This window comes from Bos indicus x Bos taurus, chromosome 23 (genome assembly GCF_003369695.1).
Source record: "Bos indicus x Bos taurus breed Angus x Brahman F1 hybrid chromosome 23, Bos_hybrid_MaternalHap_v2.0, whole genome shotgun sequence".
In the NCBI taxonomy this organism is placed as follows: domain Eukaryota; kingdom Metazoa; phylum Chordata; class Mammalia; order Artiodactyla; family Bovidae; genus Bos; species Bos indicus x Bos taurus.
Genome location: NC_040098.1, coordinates 38,485,093 through 38,503,166, shown reverse-complemented (window position 1 = coordinate 38,503,166; position 18,074 = coordinate 38,485,093). Strand labels below are relative to the sequence as shown.

The 18,074-nt window shown below is 41.6% G+C and overlaps 1 protein-coding gene across 1 annotated transcript in view; it reads left to right on the top strand.

The window, feature by feature from the left end:
• Nucleotides 1-15,022, top strand: part of E2F3 (E2F transcription factor 3) — an 82,792-nt gene extending 67,770 nt beyond the window's left edge. Inside the window, exons 2-7 of the mRNA XM_027524293.1 lie at nt 1,747-1,858; nt 3,084-3,285; nt 4,646-4,804; nt 8,127-8,241; nt 9,959-10,094; nt 11,438-15,022. Of these exons, the coding sequence (XP_027380094.1) occupies nt 1,747-1,858; nt 3,084-3,285; nt 4,646-4,804; nt 8,127-8,241; nt 9,959-10,094; nt 11,438-11,700 (987 nt within the window). The 3' untranslated portion in view covers nt 11,701-15,022. The remainder of the gene's footprint in view (nt 1-1,746; nt 1,859-3,083; nt 3,286-4,645; nt 4,805-8,126; nt 8,242-9,958; nt 10,095-11,437) is intronic.
• The last annotated feature ends 3,052 nt before the right edge of the window (nt 15,023-18,074 follow it).

Here is an 18,074-nt window from a genome sequence, read left to right as displayed (position 1 = left end):
ATTGATGCTTTTGAACTGTGTTGTTGGAGAAGACCCTTGAGAGTCCCTTGGACTACAAGGAGATCCAACCAGTCCATTCTGAAGCAGATCAGCCCTGGGATTTCTTTGGAAGGAATGATGCTAAGGCTGAAACTCCAGTACTTTGGCCACCTCATGCAAAGAGTTGACTCATTGGAAAAGACCCTGATGCTGGGAGGGATTGGGGGCAGAAGAAGGGGATGACAGAGGATGATATGGCTGGATGGCATCACTGACTTGATGGGCGTGAGTCTGGGTGAACTCCAGGAGTTGGTGATGGACAGGGAGGCCTGGCATGCTTGGATTCATGGGGTTGCAAAGAGTCGGACATGACTGAGTGATTGAACTGAACTGAACTGATGTGTATAGATAAAATATACATACAGATAAAATGATCACTTTAATAGTATCTTATTTAATAATTTATAAAGCCAAAACAGCACCATTTTAACATGTAATCAATATAAAAAAATGATTCATGAGCTCTTTGACCCTTAGTTTTTGAAATCCAGTGTGTGTCTTACATGGACAGCACGTGTCAGTTCACATGAGCCTCCTGTGGCTCATGGCCACTGTAGTGAACAGAATGAATTTAGCTGATAACTTTTCCGTAGAGAAGCTGGATATGTGTCATCAGCTGATAAGTTGTTACTTCAGTGTCTACGTCATGGGGAGTTATTTTGAAATTGTGAATCTCCTCATTAGAAGAATCCGCCCTGAAATGAGCCTAAATGCACATTGCTGTGTGGGTGTCTAGTTGGTACCACCCCTGTCTGAACGCCCTTCACACCCATGCAGTCAGCAGTCGGCAATTACTTACTTAATTACCTGGCTTCTTTCCTGGTCTCTGCACAGTAGGAACCAAGGGACTCTTTATCTGTCTTGCTTAGCTCTGTTCCCTAAGCCCAGAGCCCAGTACACAAAAGACACAAAGTGGATATTTTTAAAGTGAAAATCAGATGAAAAAGTTGGGTGAGAACTTCTCGTTTGCCCAAGTTGATAACAAAATGCAGAAAGTAATCCCAGTGGAAGCCCAAGATTGAGTGTTTGTGGTATTTTTTATTCTGATGAATGACCATTTGTAGTCTGTGACTAGTTGTGTTCCTGTTCAATCACTCTTTCTTTCATTGAATATATCAATATATGTATATATAGAGAGAGACTGTATGTGTGATTGAATACCTACAGAAACCCAGGCTCTGTGCCAAGCCCTAGGTCTGCAAGGATAAATGGGAAACAGTCCCTGCCTTAAAGGAAATGAGAAACAGATAAGTAAAATAACTCTTATATCCAGCAAGTGTTATGATACCAACAAACACAGAGTGTATGGGGGAACACATGGAAGGGGGTTCAGTCCAGGTCAGAGATGGAGGTAGCCGACAAGGTTTGCTGGGGGAAAGTGAATTAAAGTTCCACCGTGCCTGTGGTATTCTTAGTCTCCAGCCCCATGCCTGGCACATGTGTTGAATCCATGAGTAAATGAACAAAGTGCCTGCAGAGCCTAAGCCTGAAGGATCGTTGGATCTGTCCATCTGTGCACAGGAGGCCAGAGCCCCGTCTTGGAGGGTTCCGGGGAGCCCAGGCTGGAGGGAACTGAGGCCCAGAGGAGGCCGAGGGGGCCAGGGTAGGGCTGATGCAAGCCCGCTGCGTTTGGTAGGAGCCAGGCCGCAGCCTCACTTGCGATTGTCCACATGACCCGCGACCAACAACTGTACTCTCTTATTCCAGGCAAAGCGCAGGCTGGAGCTAGGAGAAAGCGGCCAGCAGTACCTCTCAGATGGTTTAAAAACCCCCAAGGGCAAAGGAAGAGCTGCACTCCGGAGTCCAGACAGCCCAAAAAGTAAGGATTGTGTCGTCTTTCCCTCCCCCAGGTGTGAACTTCCCAACTTTCAGAGCTTGTGGCTGAAGGGACCCGAGGTGTGGACAATTTTGGCATGTTTGGTTCTTTTTCATTTCTGTCTTTGCCTGTCCAAAAAAATAAATATGATGTCTGCAGGCACCCAGTGAAAGGTTTACAGAGTGAGTCCTGTTACCTGTAAGCTGACCTCAGGGGAGGCCTCTGTTGATATGCACAATTTCATTTTTCAACTCAGAATGTAAACTCCTTGGTACCATTCCATGGTCAAATCTAACTAACTTGCCTTCATGGACCTTATTTGAGGGACCAAGGCTAGCTGGGCAGTAGGTGTTACCTCTGTTGGCCTAAATCTCTAGCTCAGCATATGGCAGCCGAAGACTTGATGGAGACCAGTGAATTGCAGCTAGTTTGCATTTCCATCAACATGATCATTGTTTCTTTAAGAGAAAAGGAGGTTGTAAACAGCTAAATTGTCCTTTATGTCTCTGGCATTTAATGTGGAGGCTAAATTAATTTAGACTTCATCCTCTCCTAACGTGTAGTTTATGAATTAGGGAGTCCACAAATTGTGTGTCATATTCAGTTAAACCCTTGACCTGTATACCTATAAGAGAATAAATACAATATTAAATGGGGATATTTCATACCAGAGGGATGGGGAGATGGGATTGAAAGACATTTCCTAGGCATTCTTCATCTACATTATTTGGAAAGTTGGTGAACAAGTTATATGCAAACAGATAAAGGAGTCTGAAAAGCCAGTTAGGATGGGTCTGTCATCAAAAGCTGGAGAGGTTCACAGTCTGAACCCATTGACTTAGGCTCCATGTCGCTACAGCTCCATGAGGCTACAGCACTTTTCATTCATTCAACAGATAGTTTTGAACACCTACCATCTGTGAGATACTTCACTAGTCCCAGAGTAAGATAAGTCAAAATAGAAACTACTGAGAAATTCGCAGTGAAACACTTTCATCAAACAGGAATTTTTACCATCATTTCCTTTTCTAATAAAGCAGTTCATAGCTTTCTATGACTCACCAAAAACATCAGCAACAACAGCTTTGCTTCTGATGCTAATACCTGGGCTGCTGGGGGAGAGGGGGCTTGCTTGACTGCAAAGAAACCCTTCATTTCTTTACCTTTCCCCCTATTCCCCCTACCCGCTCGGTTTTTGTTTTTCTTTAAGCTCCAAAATCTCCCTCAGAAAAAACACGGTATGATACATCCCTTGGTCTGCTCACCAAGAAGTTCATTCAGCTCCTGAGCCAGTCACCTGATGGGGTCTTGGATTTGAACAAGGCGGCAGAGGTGCTGAAGGTGCAAAAGAGAAGGATTTACGACATCACCAACGTCCTGGAAGGCATCCACCTCATTAAGAAGAAGTCTAAAAACAACGTGCAGTGGATGTGAGTACGGGTCACCCCCCACCCCAGTTCGCTGGCTCTGGGCTGGGTTGGGGGTGGGGTTCCTTGCAAACTGCAGCGGGGTTTCTCCCAGCCCCAGCTTTCACACTCATGCCCACACTTTCATTCCTTTTTCCTCCTACTCTTCTCTCTCCTCTCTTCCCTCCTCAGTTCCTTAGCCGAAGTTCAGAGTCTCTTTACAAAGAGACCTTCTGTTTAGCTGGTGTCATAGATAAAAGGATTTATATTCAGTTAGCCTCAAGCAAGGGGACCCTGGGATTAAATAGGGCCCTGCAGATGTACAGTAACTTGCTGTTCAGCTGTCACCATCATATCAGCATGTGTGCTCTCATGTAATCTAACAGATGCTTACACAGGCCTCTGGCTTGTCTCTAGTAGGAATTTAGAAACTATCTATGGCTGGTATCCACACATACGTGTATTACACAGTATCTTTATCCATGGTTCTCACTGCAGATGAACTCACTTTCTCTGTAAATTAAGTCAAGACTTAAATGCCTTGGTTCCTTCTGGAAAGCCGAGATGATAATACTTGTCACCTACACACCCACACGCATGATTAAATGTGTGATCACATCATTTGTGAATTATGGACAGAGAATCTGAACACCCAGTATTTGAGAAGCAACTTCCAAAGCCTTATTAGAGGGGTTGACTTTGAAAAAACACTGCTTCTAACATAAGACAAACAGGTAGTTTTTTGTACTTTTTGGAATTTTGTGACGATTCAGTAACCCACTTTAGCCAGTAGTTGAGACAGACCTGTTGGGGATTGGTCTTTGTTCTTGCTTCCAGCACATCTGTGTTTCCTTAACCTCCTTTTCCTTCTTAGTTGTTGGTATAAGACCCTCAGAAATTACCTAGGTTTTTCATGCTTTTTTGGGGTGATGTTTGGTTGAATTTTTGAACCATTCCATCTTTTCCTTCCAGTCTTTCTACCTTGCTGTTTCTTTCCTTTCCCCCCCACACCACCCCACCCCCGCCATTTCTTTTTCCCCGCTGGGAGGCACGTGGCAGGAAGAAGAGCTGCCTCCTTCTGCCCTTTGAATTTGAGTCTTCTAAAGAAACAGGCCTCCTATGGAGGAAAGAAACCTGAAAATAGCAGTGTTTCTTCACTTAATTTCTATGGTGTGAAAAGTGAAGGACTGTATGTATAAAAAAAATATGTATAAACGTTCTAATTTTAACACTTGGCTAACAAGCAGTGTGACCTCCTGCATAAAGAGGGGACGTTTACCCGAAGGACCATTTCTCCCAGCCCTCCCTTTCACTGCCCCACCTCTACCCCCCGACCCTTTTGGCCTGTTGAACAGCCAGGCAGAGTCTGTGTTTGGATTTCCAGGGGCTGCAGTCTGTCTGAGGACGGGGGCATGCTGGCCCAGTGTCAAGGCCTGTCAAAAGAAGTGACCGAGCTCAGTCAGGAAGAGAAGAAATTAGATGAACTGATCCAAAGCTGCACCCTGGACCTCAAACTGTTAACCGAGGATTCAGAGAATCAAAGATATCCTTTGTGCCACCTGTTCAGTGGGGGTCAGTGCTTTCTAGACTATTTCCAGAGTTGACCACCTGACTTTTATGTGCAAGGTAGAATTTTACCCAAGTTTCATCCAAGTAAGTGGGGGGGGAGGGGCAGTGCGGGGGCACGTGTATGTGTATTCATTATTTATGGAATGATAGTTATTAGACTGCATCCTATCATCTCTCTTCTGATAACCAGATGGGAACTATTTTTTAAAGCATTTTATTCACATGTGGTTGGGACATACGGGTACATTCATAGCATAGGACAACTCTATTAATGAGATCCATAAGGTGTCAGTATTCATATTAATGATAACATTAAGCAGATTCATCTTAGGCTTCCCGGATTTTGGATGGGTGTTAGCTGTCATTGTTGCGGTTCTCATATTCTATTTTCATTTCATCAGATATTGGAAGCAGTTGGAATTTATTGACTCTGTGTGACTGAACTATAGTTGAAGGAGTTGAATGAGTGTAAGAAGAATTGTTCTATAATTTTTAAAGCACATTATGGTGGCTCAGCGGTAAAGAATCTGCCTGCCAATGCAGGAGAGGCGGGTCAGATTCCTGGGTGGGGAAGGTCCCCTGGAGAAAGAAATGGCAACCCACTCTAGTCTTCTTGCCTGGAGAATGCTATGGACAGATGAGCCTTGTGGGCTGCAGTCCATGGGGTCACAGAGTCAGACATGGCTGATCGACTAAACAACAACAACACCAGTGCTGAATCACAGCACTGAAAACGGATTGCAGAAGCACCCTAAGGCTTAAGAAATCTCAGTTTATCCATTCTTCTAGTCATTGGAAGTAAAAGTATTAAAAAGCCAACTCTTGTTCTTAACTGGCTGGCAGTCTGTTGACTACCTGAAGGAAACTTACTGGTCATCACTTCACGTCAGACCATAGCGGAGGGCGATTACTTCATTGTGTTGACAAGAAGGTTTTGCAATCTTCTCAGTTATTAGTAGAAAACAACACCAGTATTTTAAATAATCTTGTTTCTAATTTTAGCTCCATGTTTATCTTTGTTAGACAAAAAATAAAATGTGACCTGCCCAGTTTCTTGTAGTGTCTCATCTAAAGTAACCTTTTGCTAAAAGTTATGGAGACATTTGTTTTCCAATTCAAGCAGTTTTCTCAATTGTTCATTTCCTGTTGGCCAAAGGATTAACCTTGTCAGCTGATGGTTAGTGAGCTGGAGAAGAGGTGTGATGATTTGATGCCCACCACCCGCCGCCTCGTTGGCCAGGGTGGTTTTACAGGGGAAGAAGAAGAATAGCCGTAGCTAGGCTGTTTCCTACTTTGTGTAGTCGGGAACCCCTTAGAGGAGGAGATGCGGTTTTTACACACGATTGGCAACTTGTAGCCTTATCACCTACATTCGCTTTCTCTGGGGCCTTTTCTGCAGAAGTGAAAGCTTCCTTACAGGGGGCTGCTATCCCAAGAAACAAATTCAGGAGGGAGCCACAGTGGAAGCACTTGCAAGTTTGTAAGATTAGAGAATATGTTTGCACAATTTATTTCAATTTGCCATCCAGTTCCGAATGTGGTACAGCTTGTTCACAAATGTGTTGAAATTTTCCTTCCTGCAGCATGTTGGGTAATTGTAGATGAGCTTTTGTTTTAATAAGTTGTCAGATAGCTTTCTGACAGTGGGCTATGGGGCAAGTACCTAGTTATCAGTTTCCCCACTGTTCTCAGTAAAAATTCACAACTGTCAAGTCTTCCATAAAGATAGCAATTGGCTTCCTTGATGAGACAGATGATGACCTAAAACCTAGAATCCTGCATGAGCTGTTCTGTCAAGCTCAACAGTAAATTAGCTGTTGTCTAAACTACTGAGACTTAACATGATAGTCTGTGAGATGCTGGATGCTCAGTCACTTCAGTCGTGTCCCAACTCTTTGTGACCCCATGGACTGTAGCCCACCAGGCTCCTCTGTTTATGTGATTCTCCAGGCAAGAAGCCTGGAGTGGGTTGCCATTTCCTACTCCAATAGTCTGTGAGAGATGCCCCTAAATGTGCATGCAGGGACTTCCCTGGGCTCCAGTGTTTAAGAGTCTGTACTTCCACTGCAGGGGGCAGGTTTGATCGCTGGTCAGAGAATTAAGAGCCCACATTCCACTCAGTGCAGCCAAAAAAAATATTTTTAATGTGCATGCAGATTATGGGTGAAGGAGTTTTTTTTCTGGACAGTAGGTTCATAGCTTCCTTTAATTTCTAATAAAAAGCTACTAATCTAAGGGACATCATTTCCTCTAGGCTAAGACCTATGACTGTATCGAACATATTAGATCACAGACTCCTTTCACTATGTTATCTTCGGAAATGCCTTCATTGGCTTGTGATTTGCTATTTCATCTTAGGCATTTTTTGGTACGTTAATATAAAAAAGCAACTGGCTAAAGCCATTGTAGATTAATTATGTTATTCCATGTCCCTTATAAAAGAAAGCTATGTGAGCTCTTCTCTAGTAGCACCAAGTCAAAGCCTGTCTCTCTAAGCAAGCTTGCACAAATACTTTTATCATATAATAAATACCATATTCTTTGGTAATATCCTCTTAGGTTTGACTCTCAGGGCACTTTAAAGAATTGTTCAGTGCCCAGAAGTAGCGACCGAGAGTACTGAATATGATTTTATTCTCTTTTCCTCAATCATTTGGTTTGCAGAGCATCTGGAAGCTGCTTTCCTCCTTGTGAGCACCGAAATATTGTAGTTAATAGTATTATAGAAAGGACAGTTTTCCTAACAGAGAAATAATGACACTCTTATCAGCAAGCAGTCTATAACACAACCAGCCCAGGTGCACTTAAGAAAACAAGCTGTCTGCCTGAGTGGGGCTTGGAGTTCTTCCACGGATAAATGTAGTTGCTACTCATTCATTCATTTTGGGTGGCTGCTGACACTTTATAATAGTAGAGTAGCAGATATAAGTTACTGCAATTTCAACAAAATTATGGCTAATAGAGCTCAAATTTTTTCTGTAAATTGGGATTCTGCGGTCATTCAACTTGAATGACAGAACACTCAGAATCTGGTTTGAAAAGCCCTGACCAAACTGAGTTTTAGTTTTCTTTTGAGAGTTTAACTATTCTGTTTGTTTTTATGTTAATATCTTAAGTAGCCGTGGACTTTTTCGAAATGGGCAGGAAAAAAGCTATATATTTGATTTGTTGTTTGGAAGATCTAGAAGGAGATAAGACATAAAATACTTAAAATTTTTTCCATGCATCTATTTGGTTCTGTTCATAGTGGTTACATCTGAGACAATTAGTTGGAAGAGTTCCTTAACACTCATTACGTTAGCTTATGTTACATATCAAGATATTCGAAAAATTAGTGGCCTTAAAGACCAAACTGTTATAGTTGTGAAAGCCCCTCCAGAAACAAGACTTGAAGTGCCTGACCCAATAGAGGTAAGGAGATAACATCTCTGTTCACCTGCAGAGATCTTTTTGGAGTGCCCGGTGTTTTTTGGTTTTCTCCTTATAAACTCTATTTTGTGTTGGAGCATAGCTGATTATGTCATGATAGTTTCAGGTGAACAGTGAAGGGACTCAGCCATATATAGACAGGTATCCGTCCTCCCCCAGACTCCCCTCCCATCCAGGCTGCCATGTAACACTGAGCAGAGTTTCGTGTGCTGTATGGTAGGTCCTTGTTGGTTATCCATTTTAAATATAGCAGTGTGTACCTGACCATTCCAAACTCCCAGCTGTCCCCCCACCCCCACAACCATAAGTTCATTTTCTAAGTCTGTGAGTCTGTGTCTTGTAAGTTGTACCATTTCCTTTTAGATTCCCCATATATGGGATGTCATACGATATTTTCCTTCTCTAGCTGACTTAGTTCCCTCAGTGTGACGCTCTCGGGGTCCATCCGTGTCGCTGCAAATTGGAATGCCTAGTGTTTAAAGAATCATTGACGTCAGTTAAAATCCATATTTTCCTGAAAGCTTGAGAGTTCTTCCCCATCTGTTTTACTTAATCCTAACCTTAAAAATGTATGAACAGTTTGCTATGTATTGAATGTCCATAAAGTCTAATTTTAACATACCAGGGCATTCAACTCAAAGTGGTTGATAGTTTACAAAGTGGTATATGGGGCCCTGTCCCTCTTGTGGTTTACTCTTTTTCATAATTTGTTATCTAGTGGTTCTGATTGATTTGAACCAGTGGGGACTTTTATGTTGATTACCCTGGATATGGTCCCCACCATGAATAAAGATATAGATGTTTTAAAGTAGCTCCCTACCTTGTCTTAGCACATTTAAAGAATTTATTCATTTATAACACATTAACATTTATAAAATCAAATGAGACTTTGGGTTTGCTGATAGATGAGAATATTATAAGGAGCATATTTTTGTGATTGTTTTCAAATATACTTTGATAATATAAGCTTAGACTATAAGATAAAGAAATGTAGTAAAAGAATGCACACAAAATAAAAAGAATGAAATTTACAAACTCCCATCTAGTGTAGAGTTCTCATCTTAAATGATCATAATAGGTTTATGACCTAGATGAAGAATTTTAAATATTAGTGTGCTGTATTCTTTTATTAAACTCAGTTCCTAGCACTTAAGACTACTTACTATTCATGCAGTGGCGATTAAAGTTCAGTATAAACAAACCCTACTCTTTAGGAATGAGTAACAGAAATATGGTATTTGGAACATTTAAAAGACCTTTTAATAGTTTGCATAAAAGAAATAATTTTTTTTAAAAGATTCACCTCCTCTTGGCAGGGATCAGCAAAGTTTTTCTTTATAAAGAGCCAGACAGTAAATATTGTTGGCTGTGTGAGCCCTGTAGTCTGTTGGGACTACTCAACTGCACAGTCCTACCGTTATAGCATTAAAAAAAAAAGAAGAAGAAGCCAGAGGCAACATATAAGCAATGAGAATAGGTATAACTTTTCCCAATAAAACTTTATTTACAAAGCCAGTTGGTGGACAGGATTTCCCTTCGGGCTGTAGTTTGCTGACCCCTGCTCTAGAGGTTGACAGTCATTGACTGAGATAGACTACCAGTGGAGAAGCAAAAGCAACAATGAAAATTACCCTTTCCATTTTTCCATGAAAATTACAAAACAGCTTCCAGTTTGAACTTTTCTCACTTCTATTCATAGAGCCTACAAATACATTTGGCAAGTACCCAAGGACCCATTGAGGTTTATTTGTGTCCAGAAGAGACTGAAACACACAGTCCAATGAAAACAAACAACCAAGACCACAATGGGAATATCCCTAAACCCACTTCCAAAGGTAAAAATTCCACTTTTGTCATTTGGAAACTATGTTAAAAATGAAGGTAACTAGAAGGATCCTGTATCAGAATCACAAGTCTTGGCAAGAAACAAAAATTTCTATCATTAATGTTACATTAAAAAAAATTCCGAATAGTTTTCAGAAGAAAATAATGATCTTGGGCAAATGGCTCCTCCACCCACTTAATGGAGTCCCCTCAGGCTTTTGCTATTGGCAGAAACTGTTTCTTTGCAGTGTTTTGGAAAACCAGCAAAAGTGAAGAGTGGAGGTGTGATAGCTGTCCAGCTGAATCACCAGCTATACTTGGCCACATACCTCTGAGTGATATCACTGATCATTGGAGAGGGAACTGAAAAAAAGTTGGGAGAAGGAAGCCTTTTGCCCAAGAAGTTTTATCTTAATTTTTCCCCCCAGTGTGATGGGGAGAGAATAAGGGAAGAGAAGAAAAAATAAATCTAATTCCTCCCTTCATTGTCTCCACAGCAAAGGAAGCTCTTTGTAGTCTTTTTGTTGTCTCAGATTGGAGATATGTACTTAATTTTTTCTCCCTCCCAAGATAGCAGCAAGAAGTGATTTAAGTATTCAGATCTGACTTAATATTGAGAGGAAAAAAAAAAGGCACCTCAAATGGTAAAACCAAAGACCACTTTTTTCCCCCACCCTAGAACTTCAAAGTAGATGTGTCCTTTTATTTGTATTTTTAGAATTATCTTTAATAAGCTAGTTGTTCAAAAAAAGACTAAAATCAGTGACCTCTACTGGGGAGCCAACTTTTCAGTCTGCATGTTTTGTTTTGCTTTTCCTAAAGGATGACTAACTGGTATTAGAAACTTGTTTTTGAACTTGTTAGTCTCTAATCTTTGAAGCTACCTGTATTGTTTGCTAACAGTTGATATTTTAAAAGATGAGCGAGTAGACAAGAACAAGAAAAGGCTGACCAGAGTCCCTACTCAACAATGCACGTTAGTATAAAAGCTGATCTATACCATAATGGCAGGTTTCCCCAGTGGCTCAGTGGTAAAGAATCTGCCTGCCAATACAGGAGACGTGGGTTCCATCCCTGGGTTGTGAAGTTCCCCTGGAGAAGGAAGTGGCAACCCACTCCAGTATTCTTGCCTGAGAAATCCCATGGACAGAGGAGCCTGGCAGGCCACAGTCCATGGAGACACAAGAGTCGAACATGACTTATAGACTAAACAACAACAGTGTCGTAATGTCATCTAATTGTCCTTAGCAAAAGAATGCATGCTTCTATGACAGCAACGTGTATATGCTTCCTCCAGATTAGATTTTTACCTGACTCATTTTCTTGTTTCCACCACCTTTTTCTTTCTTCTCAGACTTGGCTTCAACCAACTCAGGACATAGTGATTGCTCGATTTCTATGGCAAACCTTTCTCCTCTGGCCTCCCCGGCCAACCTTTTACAGCAGACTGAGGACCAAATTCCTTCCAACCTAGAAGGACCATTTGTGAACTTACTGCCTCCCCTGCTCCAAGAAGACTATCTCCTAAGCCTCGGGGAGGAAGAAGGCATCAGCGATCTCTTTGATGCTTACGATTTGGAAAAGCTCCCGCTGGTGGAAGACTTCATGTGTAGTTGATTATGCTTCGTGTGAACTCCCCTTATAAACCAATATTTTTTTATTATGGAACCAGAACATGTGTCATGCAGTGTTGTCCCTTCCGCCCTTCTTCCTCCAAGATAGTATCATGAAGTAAACTACAGACTTCAGAACAAAGCTGACATTTTAATGAATTAAAAAAAACAAAACTATCAACGCACAGTTGCAGGCTCCCTTGGGAAAGCCCTGCCTTGCCCCAGGCTCCAAAATCTCCTGGATGAGTCAGCAAGTGAGAAAATGTGCAATCAGGTGTCTCTCACCCGTCCTCTTCCTCCCTCCCTCCCTCCTGGATTGGCTTGCTGTGCCTGACGGATGGGCTGTAGAATGGGGTCTGGCCACCTGGCCCACTCGAAAACAGCAATCTTCCTTAATAGCATTTCAAGCCGTGCCTTCTCCGCAGAATGCATGTCTTTGGGGTCTGCTAATTTGGGATGGAAACTGCAGGAACTGTAAACTTGAAGTCATGCAAAAGTATGAAATGAATTTCTTCAGCTCTTCTTAGGAATATTTAAATTACTGTCATAATTCAGTTTAAGCTATGGACCGCATGTCCCACTCGGAGGCCAAGAGATCTTCCACAGCCTTTCAGATGAAGAAACTGTTCTCCAATACTCATCGCAGATACAGAAGAACAGTCGAGTTCTGCCCCTCTAAGCTGTTGTGGATTTTCCTGTCTCCATAAACCACTCCCACTCTCTTGCCCCCAACGTATTTGTAAGTTTGAAGTTTATAGCAAATGCCTACTTAGGAGTTCTTTGTGGATTGTTTTTTTTTTCTTTTTCTTTTTTTTAGCTGCCATTTAAGCATTCCTGTGGCACCCATCAACCATTTCAATTTAATTGTTTACTTTGAAGCGGTTTTTGCTAATTCAAATTATTTTAAGCAGAGGTAGAGAACCTCTACTGATCAGAGCATGTGTGATCTAAGGCTTAATAGCCTCGGCGAGAAGCTTTGCCCCATCTCGCTTCCTTCCCCAGGAGGGGGTGCTCGGAGCGAGTGGAGCTCACTGACGGGGGTGGCCCATTGGAGAGAACCAGGTCAGACCCCCAAGAAGCAGCAGGTATGGATGGATCCCTCCATCCCTTGGGCTTCCCAGGCCCCCTGTGACCGGGGAAAGGGCTCTTACACTGCACTCAGGGAGACCACTTCTCAGGATGGGGTCGGATGGAGAGGCCTCTGGGGAGAAGGACATCCCCCGTCGTGAGTAGCATGCTATCAGTGGCACTTCGCTTCAGCCGTTGAGAGCAGGGAGCTCCCACTGTGTCTGGGGCTACAGGAGTCCTGGCCAGAACCCCCTGTTCCCCCTTCCACTGTGAAGGAGCAGGTTGGACCAAGGAAAGCTGGGGCTATAGAAAAAAGGCAGGGCAGGATGCCAGGACATCTCCCACTTAACTCTTCAGGAATGGCATCCCAAGTCGGAGGCTTCCTGACAGTGGCAAAATCCTACCAGTTGAGTCCAAGAATGGCTTTCCCATTGGCCAGGGGGTAGATGGCCATCTCCCACTGGGAATGTGGCAGAGTACCTCACATCCATTCCTTGGATGTTAATGACTGTGGGAATGAGGGAGTCATCTAATAAATAAAACCTCAACACCAAGAATGGTTGAGTTGAATTGCTGTTCTGCCCGACACAGTGGGAGGCACATGGTAGGCACTCGATTCAACAGGATGGGAAAAAAGAAATACTGGGTTGGCCAAAAAGTTCATTTGGGCTTTTCCATACCATCTTATGGAATATTCCTTACTATATCCCTTAGGAAAAGTACAAAACCTACGAAAGCCCCAGCCGATTTACTCTAGGTAGATTTCCACAATATGCAAAGTGGTGGTGGGGTCAACACAAATGACACCAGCACTTTAAACTATTTGTGTAGGTATGCATGGTGTATGTTTGAGAAGAAAAACAAAGGTGCAGTTTATCCTCCTTTTTCTTCGGCCTCCATCCCCGCCCTCCTCCCCTGGACACACACTGGACCTGGTCCGAGATGAAGCATTGGGTGGGGGAGGGAGGGGGAGCTTTGTGTCAAGTGCCTACTGGAAATGCACTGTGGGGTTTTTTTCCTCTATGGGAAACCATTTATGCCAAGCTTTTCCCTATTTCCCATATTTATCTCATCTGGTTAGCTGCCTCTGCTTCCAGCTTTGTGTAATTCTCTTTGCCAGCTGCACAAAGCTGATTTTTTTCCAAAGTCTAAAGACTGAGCTCACCTGGCTATGTGGTTGTGTGTTTGGTTGAATTTCTTGTTAAACCTTTTCGTAACGTGATGCCGTATTTATTGTTTTAAAAAACGAAAAGAATCCTAATAAGTCTTAAAAGTTCCTTCATGCATAAGGCTTTCCCAGTTAATGGGCTTAACTGGTGTACAGTAAGTAGACGTCCATACTGTATTCTGTTTGCATTAGTCATTTTCTTTTTGACATAAGTTTCTGGCACACGAAGTGGATTAGTACTACAGTATTTGTGTTACTTTAAGTACTGAGTATGCAGGTTTCCTGGTACCATTGAGTTGCTGCTATTAAAGCTCACACATGAAATGGCTAAAAGTTACAAGTGTGCGAATTATGACTGCGTGAGCCTTAGAGAGTAAATTGTATAAAGAGCAACACATGAGCTGTCAAACAGTGTTAGGTGTGTGTTTATATGTACAGATTTGTGCGTAGTAATCATTTTATTTAAGTTGATACGCAGTCTCCTCATATTTTCATTATCTAGCGATTTTGTACAAAATAGCAATTAATTTGTAAACACTGCCAGAATATTTTCTAGCTGGTTTGTAATTTTTTAAGAGTGTTATTTTTTTTTCTTGTTGTTGTTCTTGTTGTTGTGGTGGTTCTTGTGTTCATTTTTGTTGTAAGTGTAGATCTGTAAATACAATTGCAGTATTTAAAGCTTTAGCTTTCAGGAAAAAGAAAGTAAGAACTCAGTGTGTGCATGACAACTCGTGTGTACGAAATGAGGGATTTGAAGGAAGATGCCTTGCAGAGTGAGTTGGGTGGCAACTGTCCGATTGTGGGAATTTCTTTTCCTGTGGGGTACGAGATTTTGTCAAAAGGAAGTATTTCTCCCAGAATTGGGAGTATGCAAACTACTAATCAGTTTAGCTTTGTGTTGTATGCTAGTTTAAAAAAGAAAATATGTAATATAATGTAAAAAAAAAAAAAAAGCTTTTATGATGGATTTTGTAAATAGATTTGTTACAGGGTAACCTGTTCTCTAGCTGTGATCTTACCACTTCAAATGGGTGTAATTTGAATAAATTTTGTATGGTAAAGGATCAATAAAATGATTTTTTTTTAAGAGTTCAGCCTTGTGAATGGTTTCTTACTATTGTCTTATGCTCTTACATTATATTTATAAAGACATGCTTAAGTTAAGGGGAAAGTTTGAATAAAAACTCAAAACATCATATGCTTTACTGTTCTGGGAATCTGGGGAGCATTAAGCAAAAGGCTTTTTGACCACTTGTGAGTGTTTGCCACTTTAGGAAGCAAAAGAACTTGCCATGTCTCTGATCACCTGCAGAAGCCACCCCAGGTGTGGAAGAAGGATTTGTACACCGAGAAAACACCAAGTCAAGTTTTCTTCCTCATAAGGAGCTTGAAGCAAGTAGATTATTTCTCAATACAGGTAATTGCCTCCCTTGTTCTAGATTCACTCCATGTTCTTTAAGTGAAGTAGTTGTTCATTTATTCATTCAGTCACTCTGAATGAGCATGAAGTGATTACTATATGCTGGATATGGTTGTAAGTGCTGGAGTCCAGATAGAAAAAGACAAAGATCCTTATCAGCATGAAGAAGCTTACAATCTAGTAGGGAAAGAAATAAGTTTTAATTAGAATTAAATTCTGAGGACAGGCTCTTAAATGATTTTTTCTTCTGAAGCCATATTTGGAAGACTTAAGGATAGATGCTTTGAGGCAAAAATGGAAATGAAGGGAACATAAAAACCTTGCTATTGGAGAGCTATACAAGGAGGAGAGATTCTGATCCAGAGAGCTTTAGGGGCCTATGCATCTGGATGCAGGAAGGTTTGCAGAAGACTGCCTGGGTGGGTACAACTCAAACCTGAATAGCCAATGGATTCATCTAGGATCCAGGAAGCTGGGGAGCACCTGAATCCAATCTAGACTACAATCCAGATATCATGAAAGAAAATGGAAAGATTAAATGGTAGGTCATGCCTTGGGATACGGATGAGAATCCCTGCCCTGCCTACTTAGAATTAATCACCCAGGAGTCAGTCAGAAGTTAACAGAAATACCATTAACAGCAGGAAGTTGCAGTGATCCACAGAATGCAAAGAGCAAGCTTTCTGTTGTGCCCTTAAATCTGGGACTTAAAGACTGAAAGACAAATAGAACAATTTCTTAAAATACTCTGGAATGTTTATAACACTAGGAATTACTATTATACTTTGTTGTGCAAAGAGTACTATCAAAAAGTTCTGGAATTCCTTATGCTGGGGTGTCTGAAAAGTGTTGTGGGAAACAGAAGGGACAAAGTCCCATGTTATCATGTGCCTTAGAAACAAAACTGGAAATTCTGGCATGTTGGGCTTCTGTTGGGCTGTTTTAGGACTTGAGTATATACAACAGAAAAAACAGAGTTCGTTCCTAGGGAAAACAGAGGATGTGTGTGTTTTCTCTTTCCTGCATCAATTTCAGTAGCTGCCTGCACACATCAGGAATACAGAAACAAGGGAATCAGAATCATGTTTTAATTTAAGCAGGAAATTCAGATAAACACACCAAAAACATTCATTAAGGCCTACTTTTTCAACTTGAACAAAACCATGTCAACTGATAATGACCAGAGAGTCACAGGATTTGAGTTGGAAAGCAACCTGATCCTGAACAAGGAGCTGGTTTCATCATGTGACAATTCAGCCATCATTTTTTTTTCACCAAGAAAACCATCTCCAGAATCCTAATCCAGTGCTCTTCCTGCAATATTTTAAGGTCTCCTAGTTCCTCCTCCTCAGACACATATATCAGAAACTGGCCTCTTCTCAGTTTTACTCTTGGAACCACAGCCTGGCTGACGTGGTTAATTCATCCTTCTGAGTTAACTTCACCTGGAAGCTCTGTGACCATCCTGTCCACGGGCACTAATTTCTTGTACTCTTCCCCATCATATTTGATGAATGCGATCACTATCTTCTGTGCCTCTGTGCACAGTTACAAACTGAGAGAGATGGAAACCATTGGAAGTCTAAGTTGAAGGACTCCTCAGTGGTTCTTTTGTCCTCAGTCTTTGATAAAAATGGATTTGCTGTATTTAAACAGAGGAAGAATTGAATCCACAACAGCTTCTAAATAGGATGTTCCATTTCCCCCTTGAAAGACTCAAACTTCTCTTCCTGTATAGACTACTTTTCAGCTCCAGAAGCCTTTAAGACTTTTTTTCTGCATAATCAAATTCAGGAACAGTTGCCTCAGCTGAAACCTAAATTAAACTGTGTCTCAGCCTTGAACAGCCCTTAGCATTGTACAGGGCTTTACAGTTTACAATGGATTTTCATCTGCCTTATCTCTGCATATAAAGCCATTTGTAACTGATGGCATTAGCTGCAGAAGTAACTAATCAATCTACAGAACAGTATGTGGGCAGTGATATGAAGAAAGGATAAAAAGCACTTAGCTTTAAGCCATACTCTGGAGACCCAAGGAACAAGACAGAACACTGTGATTCCACAGGAGAGATCTGAAATAAAGACATCAGTAAGTAAAAATTAAACCATGTCAACAAAGAGAGCATGTTTCAATGGGTTAGGTATGGGAAGAGAGGTTGTATGTGCTTAGAAATGGGAAGAAGCAGAACGAGACCCAAGATGCTTGAAAAGAGCCACAACCAAATCCTACCCTTGGCAAGAAACCAAGGGTTTCTTTAGTTTCTGTTCTTTAGTCAAAGAGAAGGTACTATCACCATTGACTCAAAGTTTGGTTATCTATCAAAGGAATAAAGTGAGTACTAAAGACAGGGACAGGCATAGGGGTGCAACAATGAAAAGGAGACAATAGAAAGCATAGAAATGATTCCCTTACCTGGTCCTGAGAAGGAGCTAAACCAGCAACAGGGGGGCAAAGTTATTTCCAAGTGAAGAAGAAAGAATTGGATAGGACTCCTGCTCTGGCAGTATGGCAGATTAAATGGCCAGGAAACCCTCCTGTTTCAGAAAAACAGAAAAAAATTTTTTATTATACTGCTGAGATTACAAGAAATTCCCATGGGCCAGAAGAATAAAAAAGAACTGAGCTAAAAAGAAAGGTTGAAGAGCATGTAAACAGTAAAGACAGATAAGCCTAAGGTTGGCTACCAGTTGCATTTCAAATACTGTTGCTGGCATTGAGA